General features: G+C 54.5%; 1 protein-coding gene across 1 annotated transcript; it reads right to left on the bottom strand.

Annotated features, from left to right (window-relative positions):
- Nucleotides 1–2,601: 2,601 nt before the first annotated feature.
- Nucleotides 2,602–13,266, bottom strand: FBXO41 (F-box protein 41; the record flags this gene model as incomplete). Its single annotated transcript, XM_080931858.1, has 12 exons — nt 2,602–2,728; nt 2,840–2,955; nt 4,727–4,885; nt 5,050–5,168; nt 7,181–7,276; nt 7,401–7,553; nt 7,652–7,767; nt 7,952–8,193; nt 8,829–9,187; nt 9,404–9,473; nt 9,871–10,100; nt 12,368–13,266. 12 exons carry the CDS (start codon nt 13,264–13,266, stop codon nt 2,666–2,668), a joined length of 2,622 nt encoding a protein of 873 aa, XP_080787984.1. The 3' UTR covers nt 2,602–2,665.
- Between the last annotated feature and the right edge of the window lie 1,998 nt (nt 13,267–15,264).

Raw genomic sequence — 15,264 nt, 5'->3', positions numbered from 1 at the left:
CCAGAAACTGTGTCTTTGGCACCAGCTGCCAACTCTGGGAGGTTTTCCTTCAACATCGTGCCTTACCGGGGGTGACGGCTTATTGCCTGTGTTCTGCATTTAAGATCAGGGCTGGTGACAGAGCAGCAGGCCTTGGGAAGGCCTTTTAGGTTTCTGATGCAATTCCTGAGGCTGACTTAGCCTCTGTTGTCAGTGGGACTTAAAGAAAAGCCAAATCTTAGGGTACTCTGATAATGGGTGGAAAGCTGGGGTTCTGGGCAGGGTGCATACATTTTTGCCATAACTGGGGAGGACGAGCAGCCTGCTTAAGCATGAAGTATTCAAGCCAAACCATGCCACAACTTACAAGTGCTAGAGCCAGGCTGTTTGGCAGGGGACGGGAGTAGAAGAGAGCAAGTGGCTGCCACCTGTGGCACAGTGCTTCTGGAGCAGGGCATGCCCAGAGTTTTCTGTTCCTTAGTAAGAAATGCAGGGGACTTCCCTTTAAGTGGCTGGAGAAAGGCTCGGGTGCTTCTGAAGAAGCCAGGCGCCCACCCCATGCCCAAATGGCTCTGACTGCTAAAGACGGAGATGAGCACAGCACCCAGAAGCTGAGATGGCAAAGGGACCACCACTTGGTGACAGCTGCTAATTTGGCATGCCTGAAGACTGAGATGCCAGACTCAGCCAGGACACAGTGACCTGTCACTTAGGTTGGTGAAGGCTCAGGTCTACAATTCTCACTCACCTTTACTCAGAGCAAGAGAACAGGTAAGACCTCTTAGGGGTAGGTTTCCCTCTCCATGGGTCAGCCTGGGATTAGCTTCCTGCCCTGATGGCTGTAAACCCTGATCTACTTCCCCCAACAACAGGCATTCTGGTGCCTCCCCTGCCCAGGGAGATGTCCAAACCCTGGGGTTGTGAATTGGAAGCCCCGGGGGTAGGCTTGGCCAGCTACATTACTTTGTGCTTTATCCAAGAGACAGGAAGGGCAGCACCTCTGGTCTGAAGAGTCACAGGGAGCAGGAGCTACACAGATGCAGCTTGTGAAACAACTGACCTACGAAAGGCAGCTGGGGCCCAATCACACCTCCACCTCCCTCTGGGCCTCTGAAGGAGGAAAGTTGTGCTGTTGCCTGTGACTCCTGGGAACAAGGCTGGGGAGGTGGGAGCAACTGGAGGCAGCTGTGAGAGGTAGGGGCATAGATACCACACAGCCAAGGTTTCATGCAGGACTAGGCATGGAGTATCCAGCACGGCAGCCTTGGCATTTCAGTCTGTAAAGAGCAGATACAGAACAAGCCACAACTCAGCGATGATGATAAACTAGAGGATCGGGAGCATCGAGCTGGGGGCTGTGCAGCAATGGAAGGGGCTTGTTTGGCAGCAACCTACAGATGGGTTTGTGCCCAGTCCAGGTTGTGGCACAGCTGGAGAAAACTGGCAAGAGGATTCCCACCTTATAAAGGAGTAAAGGAAACCCTAAGATGTGGATGACAAACCAGGCATTTGAAAGATCTGCCCAAATGAGGGTTGCCAAGACTCACGGCCTCGGCCACTGCAGGTTCTGAGTGGAGGCATTCAGTTAGGGATACTCAGTCTGTGGGGCTTTGGTGACCAGACTTCTTGGGTACAGCGACACTACCACACTGTTCTACAACAGTTTCAGCGCAGGACTGTGAAGACTCAGGAAGACGGGATGTGGAAATTATTCCTCTGCCTTGGCACCAGGGTCTGGCTCTTTGTCAAAGCCTCCTCAAGCAAGCTGTTAGGTGAAGCAAGCCTCCTCTCCCCCCAAACTCCAGCACAGCAGGTAGCCCAGGGTCCTCCCTCCCAATGGCCTTGGGGCCTGAACCGCTTTGGGAAGCCTGCCGAAATGCCATGGTTAAGAGGCCCCTTCTCACTGTGGGGCTTTGCTGGAACCCTCTGTGATCCCTCAGTAAACAGTGGTATAGAGACTGCTTTGAGCTCAGCCTGGAGTGTGATAACAAGAAATATGTCTTATAAGCAGCCTTCTCCAACTAGCCAGTCCTCTACCTGCTTGGGAGGTGTAGGCCTCGTCCTGGTTTATTTTACCTCTTGAAACCCATCCCTATGGCCCTGCCCCAACTTTCAACTAACCTCATACCTGGGCTCCTAGGCTTGCCTAGGTGTATCACTGGAGAATGTGGACCTGGAAGAAGGGCCCTCTGTCTGAAGGAAGTGCCTCACAGAAGGCGTGGTCAGGGAAAGGGAGAGAAGAGTCCTCCTTGCCAAGTCTGAGCTGCCCTCAGCCCCCGTTGGCCTTCGGCTTGACAGGCTTTTAACCAGGAGACACCTCAGGACAGAGAGACCTCCCCGAGCAGCTGAGCAGCCTCTGGGTGGCTACTGCAGATCCTTTGAGCAGTGACAACCAGCTGCTGGTGTGCCAGCTCCTTGCAGGCTGTGCCAGTAGGCTGTTTCAGCTGGGGGTGGGGGGGGGTGTCTCAGGCCAGCTCCCTTCCAAGCCCGTCCTGGGGGGAGAGGGGGCAGTGCTCTGGGTCACCTGTCACTTGGCTGTCCCAACTGGACAGGATAGTCAACCACTGTCTGGAACCTGGGGTTAACACTAAGCCCCCAAAGGTCTAGTCCAAGCCAGGGGCCCCTCCAGAGGTCCAAAGAGCACTTGGTGTGGGGCTAGCAGGTGCCCTGCCGCCCCTCACCCGGGTTAGCAGCCACCTTCTACCTTGATGTGCAGAATCTTCGAGAAGCCAGGCCTCCGTCGCAGGGCCTGTAGATAGGGGTCCTAAGTTAGCTCTCCTTAGGCTGGGCAGGTCAACTACTGCCACCCTCACCAGCTCCAGCCAAGGGGTCTTGTGTGGCCTTAGAAGCCACCTCTCACCTGGAGTTTTGTCACCATATCCTCAAACAGCTTCTGGGCCTCAGGACTGCTGGGCTCTTTGAAGTAATCTGCAATCCCGATCTGCACCACAATGGATTTGAGGTTCCGGCAGATGCCTGGGAAGCAAGTATGGTGGGCTGCATCTTTTCCTCTCATGAGTGAGACCAGAGCCCCACTGATAAACACGTCTGGGCCAGTCACAGGAACCAGAGGACCAGACCTCATAATGAAACATCTTAAGACAGGTAAAGATACGCTGGGAGGACAAGTATGTGACAGTAAGCTGCTGCTCACTGCCCTAGTAACTCCCTGGCAGAGGGACAGCTGTGCCATGGCCTGGGCACTCGGAAATGACTTAAGAGGGCAGAGCTGTTGAACTAAGGCTGAGCGTTGATGGAGAGAGTGGAGGCAGTCAGACAATGAAGTAATGGTCTCGGTAACTAGCACCCATGACGTCAGGGAGACGCAGAGTGAGGTCAGGAGTTGGAAGGGGCCTGGAAAGCAGGATTTGGGGGACTGGGTAGCGAGTTCAGGGTGTTCATTTAGGTAGACATGAGACTGAAGGTAACAGGAAGGTCCAGGAGGTGTGATGGTCCAGGGCTGTCACCCCGGCTACTCAAGAGGTCAAGGCAGGAGGATCATCAAGCTGAAGGCCTGCAGGGACAGTTTAGTGAGACTATCTCAACGTGAAAATGTACACTGGCATGGTGGTGTGTGCCTTTATCCCTGCATGGGCAGGGGAGGCAGAGGCAGGTGGGTCTCCATGAGTTCGAGGCCAGCCTGATCTAAATTCCAGCACAGTCAGGGCTACAGAGACAAACCCTGTCTCATAAAAGTGAGGATGGGGGCGGGGTAGACTGGGAGCAATAGCACTTGGGGGGAAATTGTGGCGACCTCCCAGAGGCCACTTGGCCCTGAGTGGTGGTTCACAGTGAAGACAGTGACGTGACTGAGCAGAGACGTGGGCATCAGGAAGAGTCAGGGTAAAGTCCGGGTGAAGAAATGTCCCCGAGGACTCACAGACATTTTAATCTACCATCTAAAACGTCAAAAGATGGGACTGCGGAATTCAGTAAACGAAGCCGTGTGCAGGAAAGTGGCATCTCTTACTGCTCTCTGCCTCCACCCCAGTAGGAGGCTCACACTCAGACTAGTGGTGCCACACACACAGCCCTTGGTGACACTGTGGGCCAGCACAGTAGCCGTCCTGTGCAGCTAAACAGCTGACACTAAATGCTGCTAAATGCTGCCAGGCATGGAATACTTCAGAGGCACTAAATAAGCCAAGGCCAAAACTCTGTCTGCCCGGGCATGGCACATGTGCTGGTTAGTGCAACAGGAAGCAGTAACATTGCCTGCTCGTGCAAGAGACTGCAACAACCATCACTGTCTCCTCGGAGATGCTACAACTATCCCAAGAGACCCCCGAGATTGGTCTTGTTGATTTTTCTGAACTGGACAATCTTCAGGGTCACCAGGTCAGAGACCCTCACCTGGGCTAACAGCCAGTCCCTTCCCCGTCTCTCCCAGGTGTGTGCAATTTCACCCCAGCTGCATGTGGATTTTGGTGGTGCCAGAGGGGGACGAGCACTCTACCCGTATGGCTAGGAGAGGCTGCCATCTGTCCTGAGACTTTCATTGGAATGGTTTGTTTGGGGTGACCCACACTCTGCAGGTGACCCTCACCCATGTTCTGTAAGTAATTCAATACACATCATGGTTCGGCAAGCTGGATTCTGGCAGCACTACTTGGTATGCCACGGTGCCCCTTCCGGGAGAAGCAGGTTATGTGTCTGCATCACCCCAGGAACTGTTCACTCAGCGCTGCAAACTGTGAGGAGGACAGGCTACGCCATACCCTGCAACCCCAAACCCCCCACTGCTCACTGTTAAAATGCAGCAGGGCCTTAGGGGTGACAGGGGTGGCTGTAAGCACCAGCATCTCCAGTCCCTTCAGGCCTTCCCGGCAGACCTCCGCCGCCACCTCCTGGGTAACCTCCGACACGTGGTCCAGCTCCAGGACCTGCAGCCGCATACAGTTTCTTGCTAGGAGAGGAAGAAGATAGACCTGGTGACAAACTCCCTGCCCCACCCCTCTGCCCAGAACTCAGTTTTGCCATCACCCGGGCTGCAGCTCCTAACGTTCGAGGGATTTCATAGGCCGCACCCACTTCTTACCTACACACTCCGACCCCAAGGAAGAGACTCACCAAGGGATGCCAGGCCCTGTACCCCACAGCCGGCACCACCTACGCCCAGGGCCCGGAGGTGGGGCCAACAGCGTCCAATCATCTGCAGGCAACGGTTGCTGAACCGGGTGGGCTGCTGGCTGAAGAACGGAAAGTGGAAAGTGGTCAGGGAGGCACTGCACTCCCAAGTGTGGACAGTCCATGGAGGATTTTCCATGCCTCAGGCAAGCACCTTGCCAACAACCCAGCTGGCTTTTCAAAGCCATAAAGTAGCTCTGTCCTCTCCCCTCTTGCTACATCTGGCAGCTTCAGATTCCAGAGCCACTCAGAGCTGTAGAGCAGAGCACCCCAGTCTCCATTCGCCCTGCACCTGGTGACCATCCCCTCATCGGGCACCAAGCAGTTGTCAAATGTGTTTCAGTCAAGAGGAGCCAGGCTGTGGAATGCAGGGAGACAATGAAGACGCAGCTCCTCCCTCAAGAGCACAGGACAGGGGACCTGGAGAGATGGCTCAATGCTAAGAGCACTGACTGCTCTTCCAGAGGTCCTGAGTTCAAATCCCAGCAACCACATGGTGGCTCACAACCATTTGTAATGAGATCTGATGCCCTCTTCTGGTGTGTCTGAAGACAGCTACAGTGTACTCATATACATAAAATAAATCTTTATAAAAGAGCACAGGATGATTCCCACCCTGGGTTTTCCAACTGACCTTTTATCTGACTGTTTTTTTTATCTGCCTTTGCCACCTATCCTTGAACTAGTAGTAATCCTCCTGCCTCAGCCTCAAATGCCAAGATTACAGACCATATCTAGCTTTTGATAATTTCATTACTTTTTCTTGATGTTTACATTTTTTAAAAGAAGTGCCTCATGCAGCCCAGGTTGAGTGACTTCACAGTCATGAAGTCTAGGGACCCTCTTGCTTCAACTCCCCCAGAGCTAGGATGACAGGTGTGTGCCACCATATCTGTCTCAATCTGTCTCTTAAAGCTGACAATCTCCCCACGGTACTTTCTAGAAAAGACACACAGGTCTGCATACCCCCAAACCCCAGACAGGGTTTCTGGCTGATATGACACTCACTCTGTAGACCAGGCTGGCCTCAAATCCAGAGACCCTCTGCTTCCTGAGTGTGGCCTTTACGGGAAGTAAAGGTGTGGGCCACCACAACCCAGCAGCTCTGCATCTTTTACCAAGGCCTTCCCGGCATTTCCCCACTTGCCTTCCCGTATCATTGTCGGATCGCCTGCCCTACTCACTCCAGACCCCATCCCCCAACATCCACTCAGACATCAGTGTCTCCGCCATCTGATATGCCTGTGTCAGCGAGAACACAGAAATGGACATTCTCAGAGTCTACCTTGAGAACCAAGTCTAGCAAGGGAGCTTGAAGTAGAAACCACTACAGAATAAGATGCTATCGAGGGTCGGGATGGGGGCACTGGGAACCAAGCAGGGACCACAAGGACGGACTCCAACTGAGTGATAGTGTGGGAGGCGCTATTGGAGAGATCACTGGGAGCGTAAGGGGCAGCGCACAGAGAAGCCTGGTACTGTGAGGAAGCAGAGCAAGGGACAGTTCACACCCTGGGTTCTCCAACGACAATAGACTCATATCCTCGCTTTGAGATGGAATCTACCTAAACTGCTCATACAGGGCTCATCTGAGTAACCGAGACGGCAGGTGTTATGACGCCAGCTTCTTCTGCCTGTACTACGTCGGGACAGTGTTCACTGGACGGGTGTGGACGGGAGGCCGCTGAGCCAGGAACAACAGCTCTCAACATATTCAGTGCTGTGAACCCCGGGGTTGAGAGGCAATGCCAGGCTGTTAGATGGCGCAGTGGGCAAAGGCCTTACCCCCAAGCCTGATGACACAAATATCTCAGAGACTCACACGGTGGAAGGAATGCTCCTATAATAACGTGCGCCCTCACCTCCACACATACACCCAATTCCCGAGCCAAAATATGTAACGAATCTTTAAATGGCACTGCCAGCAAGCCAGAGGAGGCTCCAGCTTCCCTATGACACCTCTGCTCGGAATTAGCCACACACTGATCAGTAACCGCCGACAGACAGCTCTGTCCTCAGCCCCAGACCAGGCCCATTGCTGCCTCTCCTTACCCATCCCTTTGCCTAGGCTTACCAGGGGTGAAGTGGCGCCACCTGGAGGGAGACAATGTCTCTGCAGCCTGCACCCAGGGCCCAGATCACCTCATGGCCGACGGGGTCTGTGGCACTCCTGTGGAAAAGCCGAAGGTCAAGTAGCCTCTGATCCCACCAAGAGGCACGACCATGTGGTACCTAAGGACCTTTGGAGCTCAAGGCACAGGAGAGGCGAGCTGCGCTTCCCGAAGAAGACCCACCTGTAGGTGACAGCCTGCAGGGCACGGCAGTAGCAGCTGGCCAGCCAGAGTGACCGGTCAGTGAGGATGTTGGGGCAGTGGGAGATTCGCAGGATCAGCAGGTTCCCACCAGCCGCCTTCAGCAGGGACTCCAGCCCTGCTTCAAGGCAGCCCCTGGGAATGACCAACACGGTCAGCGAACTGCTGGTGGTCACTTCCTCCTCTGGACTGTTGGGCTACCCTCCCACAGTCCCACCGAGCGCACGCCTCACCGGGTGCTGCGGGCATACTCCTCCTTGCTTTCCTTCTTTCCCCTCTGCCGGGGTTTCAGGTTCTGCAGCGTTAACGAGTGAGCCTGTGTGCACCACTGAGCCAGCATCGCCAGGAACTGGGAAAGATCAAGTGACATGAACAGAGGTCTGAGCCGGTGTCGAACCGGCTGCTGATGGGTCAGCCCTGAGGAGGCACCGTAAGAGCGTCTTGGGGAACCAGGGCTGTAGGGGTTACAAAGACTAGTCCCAGGCTGGTTCTGCTGCGCAAAGGTGGGCTCCCAGGAGGGCAGGGGTAGGCACCTTGGAACAGACTCGGGCATTCTCAAGGAGCACTCGCGTCCAGACGGCGGGATGGCGGGCCACAAAGCGCCAGTCCCGGCAGACCTCTGCGGCATGCAGCAGTGTGCGGGTATCCAGGTAGGTGAAGATACAGAAGAGTGCGGCTCGCATCTTGAGGATTTCTGGGCTGATGACTTCATTGGAGCGTGAGGGGCTACCTCTCTCCACCCGACGGCCTCGCCCGCTGCCTCCTTCAGGGCGGGCTGGAGAACACCGGGGCCAGAGGAGACAGTGGAGAGTCAGGGTTGTGGGTGAGGAGCTGTGGAAGGGGAGGAGCTGAAGGGATGCGGATGAGACCTGACTGGGGACTAGATCCCCGGGAAGACAGCAGGGCCTCTGCTTTCCTCTTCTTTGCAGTACCCCAAACTTTACAAATTGGAAAAGGAAGTTGTCTGTTGCCTTGACACATGCCAAAAACTCTGCAGACAAGGTCTCATGTATTCTAGCCTGGTCTTGAACTCACACCCAGGGTGGCCTTGAATTTCTGATTCTCCTGCATTTGCTGCCCACGTAGTAGGATTACAGGTGTGAATCACCTAAAGCCGCATGGATCTAAACAAACACTCCACTAACTGAACCACACCTCCACTCCAAAGCCCAAAACTTTGTTTTTAAGGGTCCCCCTGACTCTAACCCTCTAAGCCTTCGACCTAAGTACAGAGCTACTCCCTTAAATCCCTGCTCTGTACCAGGTGCTTCAGAGTCTAAACACTCGGCTCTTCTCCATCAGCTCCGTGATGGAGCTGACCATGTACACAAACTCCTTCGGGGCATCTTTAGGTCACTGCAGGTCTGCCCTGTCCTTGTCCAAGCTTCCCTACTCACTCTCAGGACTTACCCGAGAGCCGGCAGCTGTTCAAGGGCCCAGCCACAGCAGGTCCAGGGCGTGGGACATCAGAGGGTCCTTCAGCCTCTGACTCAGTAGTTCGGGAGCCCACATCTGAGACGTCACCCTCCTCCCCCTCGGTGCTGTGATGGCGGGGTCGGCGCTGCCAGTTCTGGATGGCCTGTCTTCGTAGGCCTGAACTACGAGGGGGCTGGGACCGCTCTGAACCACCGTTGGTAGCCTGGGCCCGTGAACCCAAGCCCCCAGGGCCACTGTCCTCCGAGGGCCCTTCCTCTGGCCGAGGCAGCTCCAGACTGTCACTGTCATAGCCGCCAGAGCTCTGGGATGCAGCTGGCACGCGGCTGGAGGCCCTGGGGTGGGTGGGGAGTGCATACTGAAGGCTGAAGAATACCAGACTGTCCCAACTCCCCACACCATCCTTACCACCAGCCAAGGGTGGCCTCAGCATGGAAAGTCAGACCGGTGACAACAGGGGGTGGGCACAGAAGGAGACAAGCCTCTGATAGGCCAGCAGACCTTCCAGGGCGAGGGTGGGCTGTCTGGGGTGGGCCAGGCCCAAGGCTTACCCTGTGCTGGGAGAGGAGCCATGCCGTGATACAGCGTATGTGCTTGGCACAGCTGGGCCTGCATGCTGTTCTCGATGCAGCCCCCAGAGTAGAAGGGAAAGAAAGGATGGGCAGAGGAGGCCAGAGAAGAAGGCAGTTGTAGGAGAGACAGGAAGATGGAGAGAAGGAGAAGAAAACAGTTGGGAAAGATGGACGAATGGACAGACAGACAGTCCAGACAGGCAGGCTCCCAAATCCCCTCCCAAGCCACCCACTCAGCATCCCAGGGCCCGGCTTGTGACTCCTAGGCTCTCATGTGAAATGTGGAGAAGGGCTTCTGAAGTTGCCTCGTCACAGCCTCAGAGCCAGCACTGCTGTCCTGTCAAGAGTGTATCTCCCTCCCACCTTAGCCCTGGGCTTGCTTCTAGGGGAATTAGGCAAAGGAGGCAGGTTGGGGTGGTGTGTGGGAAGCCAGGGCAGGTTTGCACTCACCATTCTGCCTGGGCCTCTCACCCCAGGCCCCGCGGCACTGCCCCCACCTCCTCTGCCTAGGCTGGCACTGGGTGTGCTACCACAGCTGCTGCTGATGACCTGCAGCTGGCGCTCAGCCCTGTCTGCACGCTCCAGCAGCTCCTCGATGAACTGTTGCAGCCGCAGCTTGGCACTGGCCTCCCGAGCTGCCGTCTCCTTCAGGAACTGGTCGATCTGTGCCACCTCCCTGGGCGGGAGCAGTCTCTTACCCCAGGTCCCTGACCTCCCGACGGAGGGAGGTGGCCAGTGGTGGCCAACTCAGGATCCCCAACACCCCCAGACGTAACACAACCAGACAGACGTACAAGCCACAGCACACAGGGCATCCCTGTTAACACTGCCGACCTGACAGAAGCTAGAGTCACATGAGAGACAAGCCTCCGGACGAATCTGTGAGGAAGTTTCTGGATTGTGCTAACGGAGGTGGGATGATCCACCCTGGGTTGGGGTGGCACCGTTCCATGGGCTGGACTCCCAGCCTAAAGCAAACGTTAAAGCAAGCCGAGCAGTACCCTCCATCTTTTCTTTCCTGGATGACGCAATGTAAACAACGACCTCACACTCCGAAGACCACACCATCCCTACCATGATAGTGTTTCCCCAAACCATAGCCAAAATACACCTTTCCCCCTTCAAGTTGCTTTCAAAAAAATACACATTTTTATTACGTGTGACTGGAGAGGTGACTCGGCCACCTGCTGCTCTCGCTGAAGATCCTAGTCAGTCGGGTTCCCAGCACCCACGTGCAGGCTCACAACCGCCTGTAACTCCCTTCTCAGGGGATCTGACCCCTCTTCCGACCTCTGTGGGCACCCGAGGTAATGTATGCAGAATACTCATCCACACACGCACAAATAGCGAAGATAAATCTAAAACAAAAACTTCAGCGGATCTGTGCTCCCGCACTGTGCAGAGGCTGGAGGGCCACATGAAGGTTCTTTCCTTCACCATGACCAGGGAACAAATCGCCAGCACTTTAAACCATGTCAGCTAATCTGTCAAGGCAACCAACAAAGTCATTAACTACCCCGAGTCTTCCCTGACAGTCACACAGTCACAGGTACACTCATTCCTACACACACTCACCTCCAGACACAAGAGTCCCACAAACAAAAGGCAGACTTTCTCAGTTCTCTGTGGCCTCAATACACTGCTCCCTGACAAAGGAACATGCCCGCCACACAGAAAGCCTCACAGTGATGAACACAGATCTTAACTTGGCCCAATTCACCCCCAACGTGTTCTTATGTGTGCGATCACATTCATCCTCCCGCTCACTCATGCTCTGAAGCACACCAAGAACCACGGAGGCTCAGGCCACCAACCTGCTCAAAAACAAACACAGCACACCCAGTGACCCAAGTGTTTCTCTTCACCTGCATTCAGCTGTTCACAGATCCACTCAGCACTTAATCTGGGTGCCAGGTACCATGTGAGATGCTGGGACACATCACTAAACAACACAAAAGAGGAGCTTCTGTGGTGCTGGGTTGTTTATAAAGAAGCAGACTGAGCAGCCATGGGGAACAGACCAGTATGTAAACGCTCCTCTGTGGTCTCTGTTCCAGTTCTTGCCTTGGGTTCCTTCTCTGGATTCTCTTTATGACAGAACATAAACTATAAACACAAACAAACCCTTTCCTCGGAAGAAAAAGGAAAAAAGTCCCTGACTGGGCTGAACTTATGTAACAATGAGGACAAGCACAATGTCTGACTCTACGCAGTATCTAGAGAATCAAGGGGAAGCTAGGTAAAATGGCTGAAAGGGGCCAAAGATAGAGGAAAGCTATGTGTGGTGGTGCATGGCAGTAAAACCAGTATTCATGAGGCTGAGGCAGGAGAATCACGAGTTCAAAGGCAGTCTGGGCTACAGAGTGTGTCAGGTGCTGTGGATGTAATCTAGGAGGAGGATGAACACAAAGTTTACCAATGACAGTGTCTGATGGTGGAAGTTTACCGATGACACAGTGGCTGATGGTGGAAGTACAACCTCACCCCAGTGGGAAGGTTCAAGAAATAACTAGAAATACAAGAAAGGCCTTCAAGAAAGCAAGAACACAGAGGTAGCAGGTCAAGAGGAAGCAGGTTTATGGTACCTCTTCCGTCTTTATAGAAGGTATGCAGGTGTGTCTGCATGCTTTTATGAAGAACAAGACATGAAGAACTAGGCCATTTCTTTTAGTAGGCTAATGGAAAGATCTGCTACCAAAACACAAGCACTGCCTGGCCTATATATCAAAGGCAAAGAAAGGGTGGGCACAAGGTCCCAATAACACATACTCGGAGGTCCCAAATCACCACCACGACTCTTGAACCCAGGGACATTACCATCACAGACTCATCGTAAAACTTACATTCCGAAGGCCGGCCACATGGTGACACCCCAAACACATGTGGGCATAAGTGTGACACCCACAAACACACCCACCCGCTGGACCTCCAGGGCCTACTCACTGCTGCTTGCGGCTCAGCTCCTGTTCCTTATGCACCAGGTCCTGCTTGAGTGAAGCCAGAAGTTCCACGCTCACGTCCACTTGGCGCGAGAGCTCAGATGCGCGCTCCTCCAGCTCCTCCTTCTCACGTCCCAGGCGCGCGCTCTCCTGTCGTGCAGTCTCCAACTCCGCGGCCTTGCGCTCCAGCTCGGCCTGGAGCCGCCCCACCTGGCCCGCGATCTTCTGCTCCACCTCCTCGCTCAGCCTCTCGAGTCTCCGGTCCACCTCCAGCTTCTCCAGGGCGCGGATCTTGAGGCGTGCCAAGCCCTCTTCATAGGCGACATCAGCAGGTGATGGCGACGCCGGTGATGCAGAGGCGGGCCCGGAACAAGGACCGGGGCCAGGTCCGGGTGGCGGCGTCGAGCAGGCCGAGGATGCCACGGACTTGCGCGCGAACAGCTCGCCGAGTGGGATTTCGATTTCGCGTAGCGCATAGCGTGCAGCGGGCACGAGCCCCGGCTCGGCCAGCTCCTCGCAGGGCAGGCTGGCGGGCACCAGGTCACCGGGAAAGTGCGCCAGTGGCGCGTGGTGGTGATGATGGTGCAGCAGGTGCGGCCCCGCGGGCGCCGGCCCTGCCGCCTGCTCCTTGCCCTGGAAGGACGTGCTCTCGAAGACCTCGCGCCGGGCCCCGGGGACAGCCAGCAGGGCGGCGGGCTCAGGCGCCAACGGGAAGCCAGAGGCTGCCGCAGCAGCGGCGGCAGCGGCGGCCGCGCCGTCACAGATGCTGTTGGTCTTGGAGAGGATGTAGAGCGTCTCGTAGGTGTGGCTGTATTCCAGGTGCGCGCGCAGCGACGACAGGCTCCGGAAACGCTTATGCTCCCCGCAGCGCGGGCAGCGGTACGGCAGGTCCAGCGAGGCCATGGCCCCGCCGCCCTCGGGGCGCGCCGGCTCCACCGCGGCCGCCTCCAGGGTCAGCCGGGCGCGCTCATGGGGGGCCGCGGGTGGGCCCGGCCTGCTAGATCAAGGAGGCTCAGTTCACCAACAGCCAGGGCCCCGGAGGCTAGAAGAAAGAAAGTGAAGCTCAGCAGCTTGCTAGTCCTGCTCCTACTCGCCACTCCCAGGTCCAGTAACCCCATACTCATCCATCGGGAAACCAGTGCGTCCAGGATGGAGGAGCCAGAGGAGGCCAATAGGCACTGGACTCCTACCTTTCAAGTGCTAAAATTACTATGTCTAGATTGTTGGGTTTATTTGTTTTTAATTAATATTTGTTTTCGGAGGCTGGAGAAGACTGCTCAGCAGTCAAAAGCACTTGTTCTTGTAAGGTACCTGGGTTTGGTTCCCAGATGCACGCAAATGACTCCCAACCATTCTAATTCCAGTTCCAGGGATCCGTTCCCCTTTTCAGCCGTCCCTGACACTCGTCTGGGCAAGGACTCGACACACGTACCTAGATGAAGGCACTCATACACAAAAATATAGTAAAACTTTCAAAATGTAGTAATTTTTTAAAACGGTTTGCCAATGGGGCAGGTGCTTGTGATTCAGCACTTGGGAAGGGAAGCCAAGCAGATACACGCAGAGATACAGCTAGCCTGATTCACGTAAGATGCTGATAGAAACAAGAATGAATTGTTACTGTTGTTACCGTGGTGTTTGTTTAAGACAGGGGTCTTAATCCCTAGATTTGCTGGCCTAGAACTCACAATGTAGCTCAGGCTGGCCTCAAACTTTCAGGGATTCACTTTTCTTAGCCTCTCAAGTGCTAAGATTATAGGTATGAGCCACCATGCCTGGCTTAAAGAAATAATTATAATCGTAAGGATTCCCAATCCAGAAAAAAAAAAAAAAAAAATGCCCAAGCACTCTTCAACAGCAGAATGGGACCCAGGCGTGGTGGTGGATGTCTTTAATCCCAGCACGTAGTAGGCCAAGGCAGGTGAATTGCCAAATGTTACAGAGTTAAGATCCCAAGCAAGAAGACAGAATGGACCGATTTTCGTCCATTTGTAACGTACCTGCTCCTCTGCAGTGAGAAATGAACCGGTACCCATAGCAAGATGAATCTGTTTAGTTTTACAGGAATGAAGCCAAACTGAATACATTGCAGGATTCCAGCGTTGGAAGGTAAGGCTCTCCCTGAGGGATTGGGGAGGGTCAGGAAGGAGCCTTGTGTGCTACTGAGGAAGTTCTGTAGTTTGATCTTGTGTGTTTATGTATGCCTATGTAGATAAAATCATCAAGACATGTACATGAACCCTGGGTGTTCCGTGTGTTCCAGCTCATGGATGTGACGTCTAAGAAAGTCCTCAAACAGATACTTAATTTTCATCTTGTGAAGGCTGAGCTAATTTCTGTCATGTAGGCTGAGCCACTAGAGCTGAGTTGTGGAGACCAAGATGCTTGACCAGCTATGATGCTGTAGGTGGCATTGTTCCATGCCTCCATTTCAGGAACCAATGTCCTTTCCTCAAACTTGGATAAGGTGGCTTTCAGGGAGCACTCCTGCCCTCCCTCCAAGGGCCCCCCATTATCTTTCCCATCATTCCTGGCACCCTCCCGCCTGCGGCTTTTCACCCTTCCCCATCTTCTGACTTCTCCACTCTTTTCTCATGGACTTCCTTCCTTAACTGCCTGAATTCAGGCTCCACGGTCCCTCTGAGGACAATGCTGTTGTCATCTTTCTCTCTCTCTCTGGATGCTCAACTTTTCCCTCTAGGCCGCCATGATATTGCCCTGGGTGGATGTGGTGGTTTGAATAGGAACGGTCCCCATAGACTCATAGCTCTGCAGATGGCACCATTAGGACATAAGGCCTTGGAGAAAGTATTCCACTGTGGAGGTGGGGGTTTGAGGTCTTTATGCCAAAGCTATGCCCAGTATACAGACCAAGAGGTAAAACTCTTAGCTCCATCTCCA

Source organism: Micromys minutus, assembly GCF_963924665.1.
Source record: "Micromys minutus genome assembly, chromosome: 18".
In the NCBI taxonomy this organism is placed as follows: domain Eukaryota; kingdom Metazoa; phylum Chordata; class Mammalia; order Rodentia; family Muridae; genus Micromys; species Micromys minutus.
This window is presented reverse-complemented; position numbering and strand designations above follow the sequence as displayed.